We start from the raw sequence: 18027 nt of genomic DNA, 5'->3' as shown, positions 1-18027 counted from the left end.
AAACAATGACCAAATTTATACCTGTTCAGGAGGTGCTTGGTGTTGTTGCTTAATCAAACATTCTTTTTCTTTGTGCTGCGGAACTTCAGTGACGAAGTCCGCCAATACCTGCCCTTTTAATTACTGGTCTGGGTTTATATTCGATCGCGTGTTCACCCAGCTCGATGGCCCACTTTGCCAATCGTCCAGACAATTTTGGCTTGCTTAATACGTTCTTGAGCTTGTACCCAGTTAGCACATTGATGGGGTGACCTTGAAAATACCTGCGGAGACGTCGAGCGGCTTAAACTAGTGCCAAAACTAGTTTTTCAAGCATTGAATATCTGGTCTCCGGATCTGACAACGTCCTACTGATATAATAAATTGGTGTCTGCACGTTTTTTCTATCTGTCAATAGCACAGCCCCAATGGCAATATCAGACGCTGATAGGTATAATGTCAAAGGTTCTCCCGCATAAGGTGCTGTTAAAGTAGGTAACTCCATTAGGCATTTCTTGACCTCCAGGAATGCTTGTTCAGCTTCCGCAGTCCACTTGAATTGTGCCTTCTTGAGGCAATTTCTCAAAGTTGAAACAAATGGGTAAGATTTAGCTGCATGGTTCGCTGGAAACCGGTTTAGTGCAACTAATCTCCTGTTGAGTGTTTGAACCTCTTTGAGGGAAGAAGGAGAAGGCATGCGGGCTACTGCTTGAACCTTATCCGGATTAGCTTTAAAACCTGCGCCTGTGACGATTACGCCGAGAAATTTTCCTTCCACCATTCTAAAAGAACATTTAGCTGGATTCAGCTTCATGTTGATGCTTCTCAAAGTTTCAAAGGTTTCTTCAATGTCTCTCAACATCTGATCTTCTTCAATGTTTTTTATCACAGATCATCCATGTATACTTCAAGATTTCGACTAATCTGATTCTTGAAAGCCTGATCCATCAGTCGCTGATATGTGGCACCCGCGTTTTTCAGTCTAAAGAGCATCATTTTGGAGCAAAACGTCCCTTGGTCTGTGTGGAACGCTGTCTTGTCCTCATCACCCGCCGCCACGCGGATTTGGTGATAGCCTTTGTTGGCATTGAGAAAACACTTAAACTTGAATGGAGCCACAACGTATACTTTGAGGTCAATTTCTGGTAACGGATAACAGTCTTTTGGGCATGCTTTGTTCAGATCTTTAAAATCTATACACATCCGCCATGTTCCATTACTTTTCGGAACAATGACTGGATTAGCTACCCAAGTTTGGTATTTGATTTCACGAATAATTCCAGCATGAAGAAGATCTTGCACTTGTTCCTTCATAGCTTTCTTCTGTCCTGGGCCCATTTTTCGCTTCTTCTGAAAAATCGGTGTAAACATCGGGTTTACCCTTAATTTGTGTTCCGCAATACTCCGCAGTACACCGGTCATGTCCGTAGGTTGCCAAGCGAAGATGTCCATATTCTTGGTCAACAACTGGTTTAGAAAGTTCTCACTATCTCTGAAATAGCAGGTCCAATCACAACTGTCTGATTAGGGAAATTTTTGTTTAATACAAATTTTTCCGGCTCAGTCCTCTGAGTTTGCTTTGGGACTTTGCTGGGCTTTGAACTTTCCATTGTGAAGAAGTGTCAATTAACATGAATGATTGCTACACCAGTGCGGGTTGGGACCCCTACCGCACCGTGAGCTGTGAACGGGTGGGCACTAAAGTCACCGATTGCTTCCCGCCCCAAAATGATGTCATGTTTAGATGTTGTCGGTAGGACCAAAAACTCAACTTCTTCGGTTCTTGAATGCACTCCGCCGCTGAGAGTAACCGGAAAGGATATCACCCCTCGCGGGTGTATGACCTCCCCTCCAAATCCCGAAACAAGTGCATGAATTGGTTTTAACCTTTCCTTATCTTCCTCATCCAGATGCTCGAAGCACTGTTCGTACATAATGTCAGATGTACTACCAGTGTCAAAGAAAACATACTGGGATCGATAGTGACCAAAAAGGGCGGTGATAATTAAAGGGTTCTTGTTACACAGTCCGCCCTTGACTCGAGGAAAAATCAAAGTATCGTTCTTCCATTCCTCTTCCAGGAACTCTCTCCTCTTTCCTCCAACCCTATGCCCACCTTAAATCATGTGGACGTTCAAATATTTAACCTGGTTTTTGGACAGGACCTGGTTGTCACGTGTGGGAGCCTTACCAGTCCCTGGCTTTGTGCCCTTGACCAAATGTTCAAGTTTGCCAAACTTCACAGCTGCTTCAATTTCGTTTTTCAAGGCTACACACTCGTTCGTGTTGTGCCCAATGTCGTTGTGAAATGAGCAATGTTTTTTGGCATCAAGGAAAGATCTCCTTGTGAGTGGTTGGGGCTTTCTGAAGTTCACATTCTCAGTAGTGAGAATTTCTGAGGGAGTTTTCAATAATTGGGTCCAACTGTTGGAGGACCGCGCTGAAGAATTCTGCTTATTCTTATTGCCAATCAGAGATCTGACATCAAACTGTTTTGATGGTTCCGCCGACGGTTGGAGTCTTGACCAAATCGTTCCTTTCGCTTGTTTGTTTGGCCGTGGGGTCTGGAATTCAACCTTGAGGTCTTCTGAATCCTTGCGAACAGTTTTGCTGCGGTCATGATATCATTCCAAGACGTCGGCATTCCGTCTCTGCCCGCCAGAGTCCAAATTAACTCATCATTCTTCACATTTTTGCGGAAAGCTCCCCGCAACATTTCTGCGCTTACGCCACCGATATTGAGACTTTCATTGTTAAAGCAGGTAATGAAATCCTCAATGGATTCATTGTTTCGCCTAACTACATCTAATATCTCAGACGGATCACGAGTGTGGTTCCGCTGTTAACTGAAATGTTGGGAGAATTTAGCAACAAAGTCATCCCAACTTTTAATTTGTCCGTCCTGTATCAAACCATTCACGTGCTGCACCAGTGAATGTTAAAGCGAACATGTGGCACCAATATGGAAGAGTCCAACCACTGGCTCCCCCCACGGCCACAGAGTCTAACAAATGTTGGGATCTTTGCATTGACCGGAAACGGAGCTATTGCAATTCGTGCAATGAATTTTGACTTTTCAGCAAATGCAACTAGGCGGTAAGGCTTCGAGAAGTCTACCTCAGCATTACTGTGGTACTCCGCCTGACGGACTACCGCTCGCGGGTAACTCGCTCCTCCTCGTAGGTGGAGTCTGATGTCACCACTATAGTAACTGACGTCCCCTGGGTGGTACGTCGAATCATGACTTTCATATTCCTCCACATAAGCAGGTACACGCATAACCCTGCGAGGACGTTCCCGCATTTCCCAAACCTCCGCCGGGTCTATTTCTGTCTGAACACTCTTACGGATCTGGCTCCTCCTCGCTGTTGGGGGAGGAGACAGAGACCTCCTGGAGATTCATCATAAGTCAGAGTTAGAGCATAGAGTCGCTCTTCACGCACCTCGCGCTCGTACTCAGCTGCAATACTCTCTTGTTGAATAAGGAGCCACTCATCCGGAGATAAGAGTACCCTAGATCTGGAACTATGGCGATGAGTTCTCGCCGGTTCAGAATCACCAGAATCTTCATCCAGACCCAATTATGAGTTTATCTGTGCCCAAAATATAACCTACATGTTTAAAAGATCAGTTTCGAATTATGATTCCATTGTAAAATACTTTTTCAGGGACGAAAAAGGTTTAAGTGTGGGGATATTTGATGTGGTCTAAATTATATACAATTATTATATATATTCCCTACACTTTTTAATACTTTTGAGCTAGTTTTTCCTATAGTATTAGTCGCAAGTAAGTTGTATTTTAATATTAATGTTTTTAAGAGATAACGAGTTAAATTAGAGTACTTTTTCTAAACTTGAGACCAAACACGTAAACAACTTTTATGCATATTAATTTTCATTAATAGATAAACCATCTTTTACTAATTTGTGCACTAAATGTTGAAATTCAACGTTTACATGTTGATTCCCTCAAGTCCTCTTAAAGATTTAAAATATTACTAATTTAATTTCATTTTTTTGTTTGGGCAGCACCAGATGATCGATTTAGAGTGAATTGGGCCCTGCATATAATTCAAATCATCCCATTAGTGGGGTGGCCATTTTGTAAAACGAATAGCATGTGGGCTATAAAGAAATTGTATTGGCATGGGTAGGTGGGCAAATTTGAAGGCTCATATTATAAAAGGAACAAAAACCTACAAGTAAAGGGGTGTCGGCAGGAGGGAGACACAAGTCAGGGGACCACCCTTGTTGGTGGTTTCTCGAAATAAAACAAAAAGAAGAAAAAAAAATCAAGAAAGCAAGCTGCAAAGCTCGTCAACAAAGTCTCACGACCAAGAACTGAAAAAGGGATTTAATAAGCAAGCAGGTAGGCAGGTCAATTAATTTAAGCTCACAGGAGGTAATTAAGTTTCGTTTGTTTTGGTCTTTTGCAGGTTTGGGTAGTGATTGCACAGGAGTGAGTTACCCTAGATTCCTTTAGATTCTTACATATCCAAGTTATAACCGAATTCAATAAGAATACCCCTTTACGCCTTAGGGTATATTGTGATTAGAGAGACCGGGAGGTGATTTAGTCTTTGGGTACCTTAGAATAGTTAGGTTAGGTGAGACCGGGAGGTGATCCGAACCATTAAACCGTTGAGCTTTACATGATATTTAGGGTTCTTAGGTATTGTTGGTGAGACCGGGAGGTGATCTAGCGTACTTTAGTTATTCCTTAAGTTTCATATTTTTAGAAGCTGGTTACCAATCATAAATCTAATTCCGAGAGTTTACGAGTTGACTAGTAGAATTCCTTACCTAGGTAGTTATTTCCCATATTTGAGTTCTAAACCGATTTGTCAGTGTCTAGTTTTAGAGTAACTATTATTTAGTTTATATTTAATAATTAAAAAAGACAAAAATCAATTAAATCTATTTATTTAAGTTACTAGTTAGAGTCTAGTTTAAGCGTCGCTAGTGTCATGTGGGTTCGACATCCGGACTTCATTAGGCTTTACTACAGTCGATATGTACACTTGCCTGTCTAGTGGTCTAACATTAGGAGAGTCTAGATTTATAAATTTAAAACTAGAGTGTCTAGGTTAAGTTTTTTAATAGACCGTTTCGCACATAACGTGTTAAGCTATGATAGGACGGGTTAATTTCTGGCCATGTGCACGTTTATAACAACCTGGCTAGGTGTCTTTCCTTCATTGGTTAATGAGTCGCGTATTCTCCAAGTAATAATCGTGGTAGTTCTTCTAGAATGTAGTCGGTTAATTATAGCTGTCCTGATGGCATTGCCTCGGACCTGGTCTTTTCAACGGGTGAATGTGTCACCGTGCGGATGACGTCTGAGGGTGTCTGGATGCTTTCACGTAAGATATAAGGATATTCTTGCCATATAGAGTTATGCGGGTGATCCATGTGTCCCGCGGGTGTACCGTAGGAAGCTTCCTGTTGACCTGCGGATGATACTTAAGGGTATTTGGGTCTTTTTGGTACCTTGCCTCTATACCAATAAATGTGGGCTATACGACTCGTATAGACCTATACAAGCCATATAGAGTTGTTCAAACACCAAGGGGGTGGTGTTTAAATATAGCATCCTTTTTTTTTCTATAACTATTTTTTTCTTTTCACCTTGCGACTCATCTCTCAAGTGAGACTAGAATCCACAATCATTTGGTTGTAAGACATACATACACCTTTGTCACTAGACCAAGCTAGTGGTTGTTCAATACGTAGAACACAATTGTTGGACTATAAAATTCTATTTTTTTAAACTAAAACAAAGGTAAGTGTTAAAATACAAAGGATTGTAACAATGATAAAAATGAGAATTATTTGTGGTCTTTAGATAATGAGATAAAATACCCTTTAAAAAATAATAAAAAAATACCACTCAAAATATAATAAAAAACACTAAAAAAAGCTAAAGTGTATCCCCGTTGTCTTTGTTCAAAAAAACAACCCGAGAATTATCGATTTAGCTTTATAAGGTTTTTTTTATATCTGATGAAGTCATGTGAAATACTAATGATCAAATAACACAAATATTACACCATAAGATTAGATGAATTGTCACAAATTTTTCTCTCTAACTTTTATTTTTTTGACATTGAGGATAAGCTATTCTTGAAGTTAAATAAAAACCAATCTCCCTTCATTTATTTACATTAACATCTAACAACAACGAAAAAACCCAATATTATATTTTTTAAAAATAATAGGTTAATTGAAATTAGTTTGAATCTACACATGTTTAAAACTTGGTTAACCAAATTAGTCGGTCCATTTTTTTAATTCAAATATGTTATAACTAAAACTGACAAGTTATAAAAATGTAAATGTTGAAACACCGATTACAGGGGTTATAAGGTTAGTTTTTAATCATAACTAAACTTAGCCATGTTCACCCAACATGTATATTGAAGTCATTGTCCGTGTCACACCATTATAAGTTGGCACCATTATAAATTGGAAACTTGGAATTGATAAACATAAGGTTATATATTAAGTTTGTGATTTTGTGATATATTTATATGTTAAATGAGATCATGTGTATCTTTCTATGAAACATGAAATGTAATGTTTAAATACAAAGATAAGTTGTCGTTTAAAGAAAAAAAGTACAAAGATAAAAGAATAAATATGTTAGACAAAGAAGACACCAGTACGATTTAATTGCACTCTTAAAAGAAACCAATTATTCCAATCGAGTGTTGAAAGCTTGCCATGATTAATAAACTAGAAGAAACCGAAACCAAACCAAAACCTTAATCCTATCCACAACTATGTATGGAGTGAGAGGTTTTTCATTGTATATGAGAGTATTTATAGCACGCCAAAGACACCAAAACGTAAGATGAAGAGCATGCAAAACCTTTTTCTTGGATATGGTAGAGGCTGAGAAATGGACCGGAATGAGCGAGCCTCGAAGCCCAAAAAAGCATCTCGATTGTTGGAAGCTTACATCATTGATGCAGTCGGGATTAAAAAAAGGGAAAATTCCCAAAATAAGCTTTTATGAAAACGTTTTTCAGGTTTTAGGTGCCATTTGCAAGAAATTCCCAAAATAGGTATTATAATCTAGTCGTGACGAGTAGTTTGTATAACCAATTAAAACTTGACACGTGTCTTTAAACTAACCGTAACGAGCATATTTACTAACCATTTACTCGTCACGACTAAATAAGTTTTATGCCTCGTAATCAACTCCCACGAGTAATTCATAAGTTTTTTAGTCGCGACGAGTAGATTGTAAGGTTAAACTAGTCGCGGCGAGTTAATTACTAATAAACTACTCGTGTAGGGAATGTAAACCAGGTAAACTAGTCGTCGCGACTAAGAGCATTCTCATCCAACCCCTCATATTATGTGAGGGGGTGTTTTTATAATATAGAGAGTGATTTAAGGTGTTGTGAGTGAAAATTTTTTATATTTTAGAAAACGTAGTGATTTTTCTGTATATTTGAAAAGCTACTGTTCACCCCTATAATTTTTTAATATATTTTGAAAGCGGTTTGAGTGAAGGAAAGAGAAATGGTAATGATAAATGTATAAAAAAATATTATTTAATTGAAAAGGTGAGAGAAAATGTAGTGTGTTTTAGTGTAATTTTGGATTTAGGGATAGGGGGTTGGATGTGAATGCTCTAAAGGACTTATAAATTACTCGTGGGTGTTGATTACGAGGTATGAAACTTATTTAGTCGTAACGAGGAAATTATTAGTGAACCTGCTCGTTACAGTTAGTTTAAGGGCACGTGACAAGTTTTAACTAGTTCTACAAACTACTCGTGTGTAATCATAAACTACTCGTTACGACTAGTTTGTAATACCTATTTTGTGAATTTCTTGCAAATGACACATAAAACCTGAAAAAGGTTTTCATAAACGCTTATTTTGGGAATTTTCTCTAAAAAATAGGTAATTTTGCAATTTAGAAGAAGGTGATTACAACTTTCTTTGCACTGCCCATAAATCGAGCATAGTTCAAAGCAATGGGAAAAACTCTATCCAAAGGGACTTTAGATGGGATATTGTATGACAGAACACACCATGCAAAAAAGTATTTTTAGAGACATAGTTCCAAGTGAAAGTGGAGTCACAAGGAGCCGAGGAGGAATAGCGACATTTTCTATAGCTTGTTCAAAGAGGAAGAAGCAAAGTTGGCAGAATCGACTATAGCCGACTAAGGTTGAGCGAGAACAAATCCAAGTTATAACTTCAACGAAACATATGCTTTTATGCACCCGTGTAATACTAGAATGAAGTGGGTCACCTAAGTGTGACTATGAATAGTCGAAATAGCTTTATGAGGTTCATTTGGGTTGTGAATTTATCGCGTTGTTTGGGTTATGGATTTATCGGGTCGGGTTGGGTTATAACATCAATTTAATAATAAACCATTGTAATCTTGCGTATGATATTTTCTATCCGTTATCTAGGTTATAACATCAATTTAATTATAAACCATTGTAATATTTCGTATGATATTTTCTACCCGTTATTTAAATTAAAAAAAATGATATATCATTAATTGAAGGAATAATTACGGAATCAAAACGCTATTTTCTACTAACCAAAATGTTCAAGTAATGTTTCAAATGATATGATAGACAAATAAACACAAATAAAATCTCATTAAAAACTAGATTTTATTTTATATTTTTCTTTGTGAAATAATAATTATATGTTGGACCCACCAATTATTTATTGTATTTATTTTAAAATGCACAATTGCACACTGTATTAAGTTAATTGTGTTTATAATATATTATATAACTACTATACCGAGGTGTTTAAAATAATCCGAATTATTTAAATATCTGTGTTGAGTCCACGGGGAAATTCAACTTTTTGATATTATTATAAGTTTCAGAAAGGTGTGTAAAATTGTTAAAAAACACATACGAGCTTCATTAATTTGTTGATTCTAACAACCGACTATACTCATGTATATTTTTACTAGCTTTTGAACCCGTGTATTACACGAGATTTGTCAAATAATAAAAATAAAAATATCCATTATCTAAAAGAAATGAACAGAATTATAGGTCAAAAAAACGATAAAATATATAGTATAAACAATAAGAAGTCTAAAATCACAAATATACAAATTTGGTTTTTTTATATGCAACATTTGCGAAAATAATATTGACCAATTATCCGTGAATAACTATGATAGATGAGATGAGAGATTAGAAATTTAAGAGAGAAATTATAACCTATTTCTCAAAACTGTTTTTTCCATGACCCATGGTCTCATGGATATGTAGGATAAATAAGATGAAAAATTAGAGAATTGGAAATGAAGTTATATCTCATTTGCCAAAATTATTTTGGCTCATGACCAATGAGATGATAAATTAGGGAATTAGAAAGGAAATTATAACTCATTTGTCAATATGGTTTTGCTCCATAACCCATGGATAGCTAGGATGAATGAGAAGAAAGATTAGGCCTAGAATAAATGTGGGATTGTCACATCATCCTCACTATTTTCTTTTATTAGTATAGTTAGATTAGATAGTTAGAATGGATAATTACATTTTCCCGATCATAACCCCCTCAATAGCATAATTACTTGGCCAAAATTTCAATGTGATCCTTCTTAATTTAGGTGAATATGCAATTAAGAAGATTTGAAGGGATGGATATGTTATTGAATTTTTTGACTAGAAAAACATATATACTTAATTAATTTAATATATATATATATATATTAAATTACAACATTCTTATGGTGCTTTAGAGGTTGTAATCTTGGTTCCTTTTGCTGTACACTGTGCTTTCCTATTTGTACTCTTGGTTGTTTATGTTACTTGAGTACGTGTTTTGTGACGGCCCAGTCTGTTTATGGACGTGTTCTTTTCCACTTCTTCTTCATCTATGGCCGGCCACGTATCTCAGATGACTTGATGCTTTTGGCAATCATGAATATTTATTATTGGTCACGAGCAACCAGCGGCAGCGGTTATGTAAATTTAGGGTTTTCGTTTTTTACAGGCATGGCCACAGTATTTGAAGACGAGGATATCAACTAAATTTAGGTTATGTAATTGTTTGAACAGAGATTTGGTTTGGATTCCTATCTCTAAATCGAGGTAGGGTTTATAGAACATGAGCTCTTTGAATATAATTTCTTCCTTTCGTTGATTCAGTGTTTATTTAGATATTTCTTCATACATAATATACAATTTCAAACTTCGTATAACTATTTAATCTTACTAATTCCATGTTTGAAGGAGATTCAGGACTGCAATTGCTACATTTCACCTTTGGATTTCTTGCTTCTGAACCATTTTTTTCTTAATGGTTTGGTTTGTTGTTATAAATTCATGTTGTTGGCAAAAGAATAAGTCGGATACTTTGCACAACTTTTGCTGATTTTGCTAGAGGTGGGTGGCTCACCAGGAATTGTTATCCTCAAATTGAGTTTTTTTTCTCTATGGCGGCCTATCTTTGTTGTTAGATTTGAGGTTTGTTTTTGTCTTTGTAATAGTTACTTTCAAAAAAAAAATTATTATCCTTAAATTTGGTTGATTTTGGAGCTTAATTTGATTGAGAGTTTCTCTCTATGGTAGTTTAGTCATTAATTTCTACACTCTCTCTCTGCTGCATATGTTTCTGGTTGGATTTGAGGTTTTTTTTCCTGTATAGCAGCAGCAAAAATAGCCTTTTAATGGGGTCACATGTTTGCAGGACATCTTGAATTCATTAAAGATTCTAATAATAAACATGAAGACAACGTAGTTCTGCTCCTTTTGAAACGGAGACTTTCACTGAACTCGAGTTTGGTAACTTAACTCCAAATCATTTAAGATGGGCAAGAGGCTTGATTTATTGATGTCGAAGCTAATTTTATGACTATCAAGTGTTTACTGATAAAGAAAAAAAATGTCTTCAAAGAGTAATTGTGTTGACTTTGAGTTGCCACTTAATTTTTACGAGTTTAACTCAGCCGCACAGATGGTGGTTTTGCTTAAATCTAGACTGATTTTGTCCTTTGCAGCTGTCCATTTGATATAATCCTAGATGGTTTTCTCATTGTAACTATATGGTTATCTTTATAGGTTTATTCATTGTAAAATTCTTTTATTTTTGTTGATATGTAGGTTCTTGGCATGATGAATGGGTATTAAAGTGTGGTGGTAATTTATACAGTTAACACTTTATGTGGCAACTATATTGATATATAAAATTAGCACTTTGTGTGGCAAATATATGGATATACAAAGTTAGCACGTCAAAAACAGTTTTCAAACAACGCTAACTTTCGTTTACGGGAGTAATCGACGTTTGGTTTGGTTTCACTTATCGCCTACTAAAAGTAAGGTTTACTATTTTATTTATGGATTTTATTTCTTTTAATTTGTGTTTCTAATTATAGTTGTTGAAGCTTACTAATGCTATTATTTCTTTGTACATTATGATAACAGCTATGATGATTGGTTTAAGGGGACAACACTCATCAGATTGTCGCGTGGAAAGGTTCGAACAATTTCTTTCTTTCTCTTAGTCGTCGATGATGGTGGCCAACTACTTGGCATCTCAACTTTGGTTACAGCCATGACGCCGTTGGGACGTGCTCTGTTGGCGAGACGTGCTTCGTTGGCGATGGCAGTGATGAATTGTAGCCTTTTTGTTTCGCAATAACTATGACGATAAATCTCTCTGTTTTAGTTGAAGGTTTTAGTCAGCAGTGACGGTGGCTTGCTAGCATCTTTGGTTGCAGCAGTGTCAACACTGGCCTATGCTTCATCCTCAACGTGAATGAGGAATTGTGTATTTAAGGCCCTTTGTTTTGTAATTAATATTATATAATATGTAGATCTAATTAAGCCAATTGGTCTTTTTTTGTTATCTCATAGTTTTGTCAATATGGTTTTTTTTTCATAGTTTCGCCTGTCGTAACACTCGAGACTGAAACTTTTATTCACAAACCCGCGCAACGCGCGGGTTGTGAAACCTAGTTTTTAATTATTTACCAACGGTTCCTTTAAACCTTTACCAAAGGATATTCCCTTGAATTCCGTATGTATTCTTGAACCTTTACCAACAAAGACAAACGCTACTAGAAAACAAGTCATCTTTTCACAAAAATTCCCTACGACAAGTAATTCCAACAAAAAAATTAAGCTCCAACTTTGCTACAGTATTATCTAATAAAAATTATGTTAAGTCAAAATAGTTTTTGTAGGAAAGTTGTAGGAAGTTTACAACGACATGTTTTTGTAGCAATTTTGTAAGAAAATTTGTTGGAAAACGGTTGAAAACAATTTTCAAGCATGTGTTTTTCCAACTTAACTTTTCTAACTTTTTTGTTAGAAAACTGTTAGAAACTGAATTTTCTAACAAAATTCCTACGAATTCAGTTGTAGAAAAAATATCTTTTTCTAGTAGTGAAATATTCCTAACGTAATCTTAACCTCAGATTAGCGACATCAATCGACAAAGCTTCCCACAACAACGACCAAAGTCAGGCTTGACTCGTCAGTAATCTGTATGTTGTAGCTTTATCTGGGATACGATGTACATCGACAGTCAGTGACTACCGGTAGATTTTTAACAACTTTTTTTTTCTATATATTAGATATTTATAGGAACCCGATCATGTGGTATTTAGCAATGTATATCGTTAGTAACTAGTCATCCGTGAATTATATCTTTGTAGTGTCGCTCCAAAGTTAAAAGTTATTACCCGATCTAACAAAAAATATGACCTAGTCCTAGTCGGTGGATTTGGTTCTCCGCAAAGTGATGTAATACAATGTTTGAAAAAATCTTCTTTGAATATATCGTTATTAATCGCTCAATATTGTTATGTTTGTTCTCTTCTTATTTCTACTTTGATCTTTATCTTGTACATATGTATTATTACTTGATATTTCTTTTTTTGTTAGAAATATTTTTGATCGAGTCAATTAATAAGCTTTTGATTATTTAATAATCAACAGGTGAATAATTAAACTATATATACAAGACATGTCAAAGCAGGCCCTTTCAATCCATCACAACAACCCAAATCCTTTAAGACTTGACAAGCACCTACGTGTAACAAGTTGAATTATATTAATGCACTACATGTCACCCGGCTCGTTTCGTGACATGTCTTTTGCAACATGTATTTTCTTTTTGGCTGTTCGTATAAATAAAGTATTACATGTTCACCAAAGAACACAAGTACTTGTTTATTTAAGGGTCATTTCATGCCTGTCTACTTCAAGTTTAATGTTGTTGACTCCATAATTGCATATGCGAAACAATAGTCCAAGACTAAACCAAGATTCCTGTGGGATTTTTACCAATCACCGCTAACTACAAAGCATAAAGCTTTTATTGTGAGAAGATCAATAAAAAGTTCATGAGTTCCATAGGTAATTTGTCGGTTATACCTTTTCGGAAAACATAATGTGGGGTAATGCACTTAACGACACATATTTACCTAGGGATACCGTCGGGAGTTTGAATAATGAATTACCAACATGGATTAGTGGATGTTACCATGACAATATCAACAATGGAATGCTCACCGATAGATCACCGACGAAGTGTAGCGACTGATATATATATATATATATATATATATATATATATATATATAAACAAAATGTGGTAGTTTTTTCACCACTTACTACAAAACATAAAATCATCCGTTGTTGATACTTGCTTTCTAGTTTTCCCAGCAGGACTTAAAAAAAAAACATTTATCGGCTTCAAATGATGACCTCTTTGACCAAAACAAACATGCCGGCCGTCACTCCACTCATGTCCCATTTCTATCAAGAAACTATAAAGAAACACCATGTTTATCGACAAAACTATAAACCTCATAACTATTAATTATATACACCAATCAGTGAGTGCAAAAATGGTATCTATGGTGCATAAAAAGTTTCCCTCCAAAGACAAAACTGGCCAGCTCTTTAAGGGCCAAAAGAATATCAATGATCTTATTATTTAATAACCCCATAATTTCGAATCCTAAACTTAGAAAATTTAACGGAAGACTTTTGGGTTTTTGGCATATAGTTGTGTTGCGACTTGCGAGCCTCATGTAGTGTCCTCGGTTGTCTTAAAAGATAGTAAAATATATTTGTAATGTATAATTCTTCTTATTGTACTTCAATCATTTCCACTTCAAGACATACACATGAGTTTTAATTTGTTGTAAAAACGCTCATATTCTTATAACGTAGCGGCTTTATCCTCCCATGTTACACATGGCCGGCCTAGATATACGCTGGATAAGCGAAGAACCGAAACGGCTAAGCACAAACTGAATACATATGCTCGTCAAGCATTTAACTGGCATGTCATACTTTGCTAAATAAATAATTGTTATTAAATTTTCACACCATGAGGCAAAGTCTCTAAGATTTATTTAGTTTTAAGATATAAGTTATCTTTAAACGCTATAATAATTATTTTGATTAAATTTGGCCTAATTATAAAGTGTCTTACTTTTGTTTTCACTAAAAATTAATTGATATACAATAGAAGTATGCGGGTTTTTCCAAATTACAAACATTAAAGAATTCGAGTCTACAAAACTTAAAATAAGTAAAGAGTGGGTGCCATTTTTACGCGTCATATATACAATATTCATCAACCTATTTCCAGACAAACTGTACATGTTAATTAATAATTATAATATTCATAAACTGCCTGTCCGGGAATCTTAGCTTTGTTTATAAAAGGGTTTGTTTGGTTATTGGGCTTGTACGGAAAAACAAGAACTAGAACCAGGTCAACAAGAACACAACGTGCGGTTTTGGAATTCATTTGTTTTGTGGTGTCATGGGAAGACAACCTTGTTGTGATCGAGCTGGATTGAAAAGAGGGCCATGGACGATGGATGAAGACCGAAAGCTTATGAATTTTATCATCAACAATGGCATCCAGTGTTGGCGAATGGTTCCTAAGCTTGCAGGTTTTTTATTTTTGTTGTTAATGTTCTTTTTATAGTATAAAACAATGTATGACGCGAACCCAAATATGACATGAACCGGAAAATCATGTTAGACACGCAGACTTGACACAACGCGATTTTTACAGGTCGACAAGAACGTGACCATTTTAAAGTGTATTCGAAACTTGCAATTTGAAACAAAACTAAAATACAAATATATTATAAAATAACCGTGTTTAATTTCTAAAACCCAATATTCAATTATCTTCGTCATATTAGTTTTGGCATAAAAGTATATTGTCTAAAACTTAAAAACTTAAACAGGTCAACCCATGATCCCACCAAGTCGACCCAAACACGACTATTTAGCTAAACATGTTCACGACTGCTACACAAAACTCACCCTAACCCATTAAGACTAAATCATAACATTTGAATTTCGTGTTATTTTTGTGTCGTGTTTCGTTATTCCCACCCCTATAAGTTACATGGTTGGAAAGTGGGTCAAACCTTTTCGTTTTTGTATGAATTTTGGATTATGAATTTTCATTTTTCATGAAGGTTTGCTAAGATGCGGAAAAAGTTGTAGATTGAGATGGATAAATTATTTGAGGCCTGATCTCAAAAGAGGCACATTATCAGAAGCCGAAGAGGATCAGATTATTGAACTTCATGCTCGTCTTGGTAACAGGTAAGTGGCTAGCTAGCTAGTTGATTATATTTGTTTTTGTGGTGTTATCTTTGTATGAAATTAAACATTAGTTGATTTATTAACATGTAGATGGTCTAAGATAGCCTCATATTTTCCTGGGCGTACGGATAACGAAATCAAGAATCACTGGAATACTCGAATCAAGAAAAAGCTAAAGCTTCTTGGAGTAGACCCAAATACCAAAAACCATGTTATGGAAGAGAAGAAACATCTCGGAGTCAGTAATGAGCAATGCAGCAATACTGTGTCAACTAATGAAAGTGAAAATGCCAAAGTGGATTGTGCAAAGATAGATGAGCTCAAACTTGAAAATGAAATGAACACCAAGAAACATTACGATAGCGTGTGCAATATCTTCGACGTTGATTCGTGTACGAATAATAGCCAAGAAAAATCATCGCCGAATTCAAAAAGTGATTCTAATTCACTTTCTTTTGAACATTCAAGTTTAATCAACCCCAACTCTTCCCTTGGAGAATCCTCTTTTGTTGAAGAAAATTATTCTTTACAACAATGGGTAGATGGTGTAGATTCATTGTTGTTATGGGATTGTTTCAATCAACAAGATGACCTGTTTTTCATTTAAAAAACAATTAGTTGTAAATGTTACCTTTTTTCATCCCCTTATGTTGTGTGCTAGCTAGCTCATTATTATTCAAGATAACTTAATTGAAAGACAAAAGGATGGCGGTTAATACTTAATTGTGTTACCAACTAGGTATTCAAGTTTTGTAGCAAACAAGTAGAATGGAATTCTCTAATAGATTATAATCTCTTCTTATATATGGTGTATTTCTTTGTTACGTATCAAAGCTAAAATAACACATACAAATGCGTGTTTATTTTGTTTTCTCGGTTCTCGCTTATAATTGGTTGTCTATATTGAACGACGTCACTATATACATGAAGGGCCTACTTGGTCATGATTGTTTACTGTTTACTAGTACAAAAATTATATGTTATTTTATTTATCTATAAAAGCCGAGTGATAGGCATATTTCAAACAATGAATCCTATAAGAAAGTTAACTGACAATTTTGATTTAGTGGCAGCCATGTATTTCAACACAAGGTCTTCTGACCATTCTTTTTGTTAAGTTTATGTTAGTTGGTATAGCAGATAAATATATTTATTTAAAATGATGTTATTTAGTTGTATCGAAACGAATCAAATTAACTCATTCATTCATATTTTTATACAAAGTAAATTGCGATTTTAGTCTAATACTTTCAGTTTTTTTATTTTCGTCCATGTAGTTTCATTTAACTTGCAATTAAACCCAAGCTCACTAACTCCGTTAAGTCTGGTCATTAAATCCATAAACGTACCTCTTATGTGAGGGGCAATTTTGTCATTTTTCTCTCCAAATAAACCTCAACCTTAATATGCAAGCCCCCTTCACATGAGGGGCTGCGCGTTGGGGTGTATTTGGGGAAAAAAAGGCAAAACTGCCCCTCACGTGAAGAACGCGTTGATTGGTTTAACGACCAGACTTAATAGGCTTAGCGAGGTTGGGTTTAATTGAAAGTTAAATGGAACTACGTGAACGAAAATCACAAATTTAAAACTATTAGACTAAAACCGCGGATTTAAACAAACTATAGCGACAAAAACCTCAGTTCACTCATTTATATATAGAAAGAGATTAAATAATGGTTGTTTCGTTATTTTAATTGGTATGCATAAGAAAATATTATTGAAAGCTCTCGTACCTACATGACGTGACCTTTTTAGTCATTTAATTAAACCACCAAAATCACATAGTATCCAGAGTATCGCTCTCCTAAACGTAGTTTTAGGTACATTCCGGTAGAGGTGTACAAATCGGGTATTAAAAAAATCCGGGTTCGGATATAGAACGGGGTTCGGGTATGATCGGGTACTAGCAATACTTGGGTCGGGTTCGGGTCCGGGTATTGCCTCTAAAAACCATACCCTATGTATCGGTTTTGGGTTTAGAACCAGATATTCTAAAACCGGGTATTTGAATACCCTATTTCCGGTTATTGAAAAAACCATATTTTCGGGTATAGATTGGAATTTTTTAGGGGTTGCACTTTTGGGAGTATTTTTCGGGTAATTTCGGGTATAGATCAGGTATTTGAAAAACCAAGTTTCGGGTGTCGGAAAAACCCGGTTTCGGGTATGGAACCATTTCGGGTATTAATGGGTACAAATCGGGTCCGGTTCGGGTACGGGTTTTGGTACTAAAATGCATACCCTATCCGTACCCTACGGGTAGGGTCGGGTATAATAAAATCCGATTCCGGATTTTTTTTTCAGGTTCGGGTTTTTTGTGTGCCTCAGCATTCCGGCGTGAATGAAAAGTGCCTTCTCAAGTCAGTCCGGGGTGACCCATTAAAAACAAGCCCATGAATCTCATTCCATTCTCCACAAAAGTTGGCGGAATGAAGGACCTGGAAGAAATAA

General features: G+C 35.8%; 1 protein-coding gene across 1 annotated transcript; it reads left to right on the top strand.

The window, feature by feature from the left end:
- The first annotated feature begins 14602 nt into the window (after nucleotides 1–14602).
- LOC143568471 (myb-related protein 315-like) lies at nucleotides 14603–16183 on the top strand. Its single transcript, XM_077054625.1, has 3 exons — nucleotides 14603–14906; nucleotides 15447–15576; nucleotides 15667–16183. The coding sequence occupies exons 1-3, from the start codon at nucleotides 14774–14776 to the stop codon at nucleotides 16181–16183; spliced, it is 780 nt and encodes a 259-aa protein (XP_076910740.1). The 5' UTR covers nucleotides 14603–14773.
- The last annotated feature ends 1844 nt before the right edge of the window (nucleotides 16184–18027 follow it).

Source organism: Bidens hawaiensis, unplaced genomic scaffold (assembly GCF_021521415.1).
Source record: "Bidens hawaiensis isolate Kalapana, Puna unplaced genomic scaffold, B.hawaiensis_p1.1 tig00023994_1, whole genome shotgun sequence".
Taxonomy (NCBI): domain Eukaryota; kingdom Viridiplantae; phylum Streptophyta; class Magnoliopsida; order Asterales; family Asteraceae; genus Bidens; species Bidens hawaiensis.
The sequence above is the reverse complement of the archived record's forward strand: the minus strand, read 5'-3'. Positions and strand labels throughout refer to the sequence as shown.

Excerpts from the sequence above, each read along its gene's own strand:
- LOC143568471 (XM_077054625.1), top strand. The coding sequence starts at position 14,774 with ATGGGAAGACAACCTTGTTGTGATCGAGCTGGATTGAAAAGAGGGCCA. Across the intron at positions 14,907-15,446 it reads AATGGTTCCTAAGCTTGCAG|GTTTGCTAAGATGCGGAAAA; the intron begins GTTTTTTATTTT and ends TTTTTCATGAAG. Across the intron at positions 15,577-15,666 it reads CATGCTCGTCTTGGTAACAG|ATGGTCTAAGATAGCCTCAT; the intron begins GTAAGTGGCTAG and ends ATTAACATGTAG.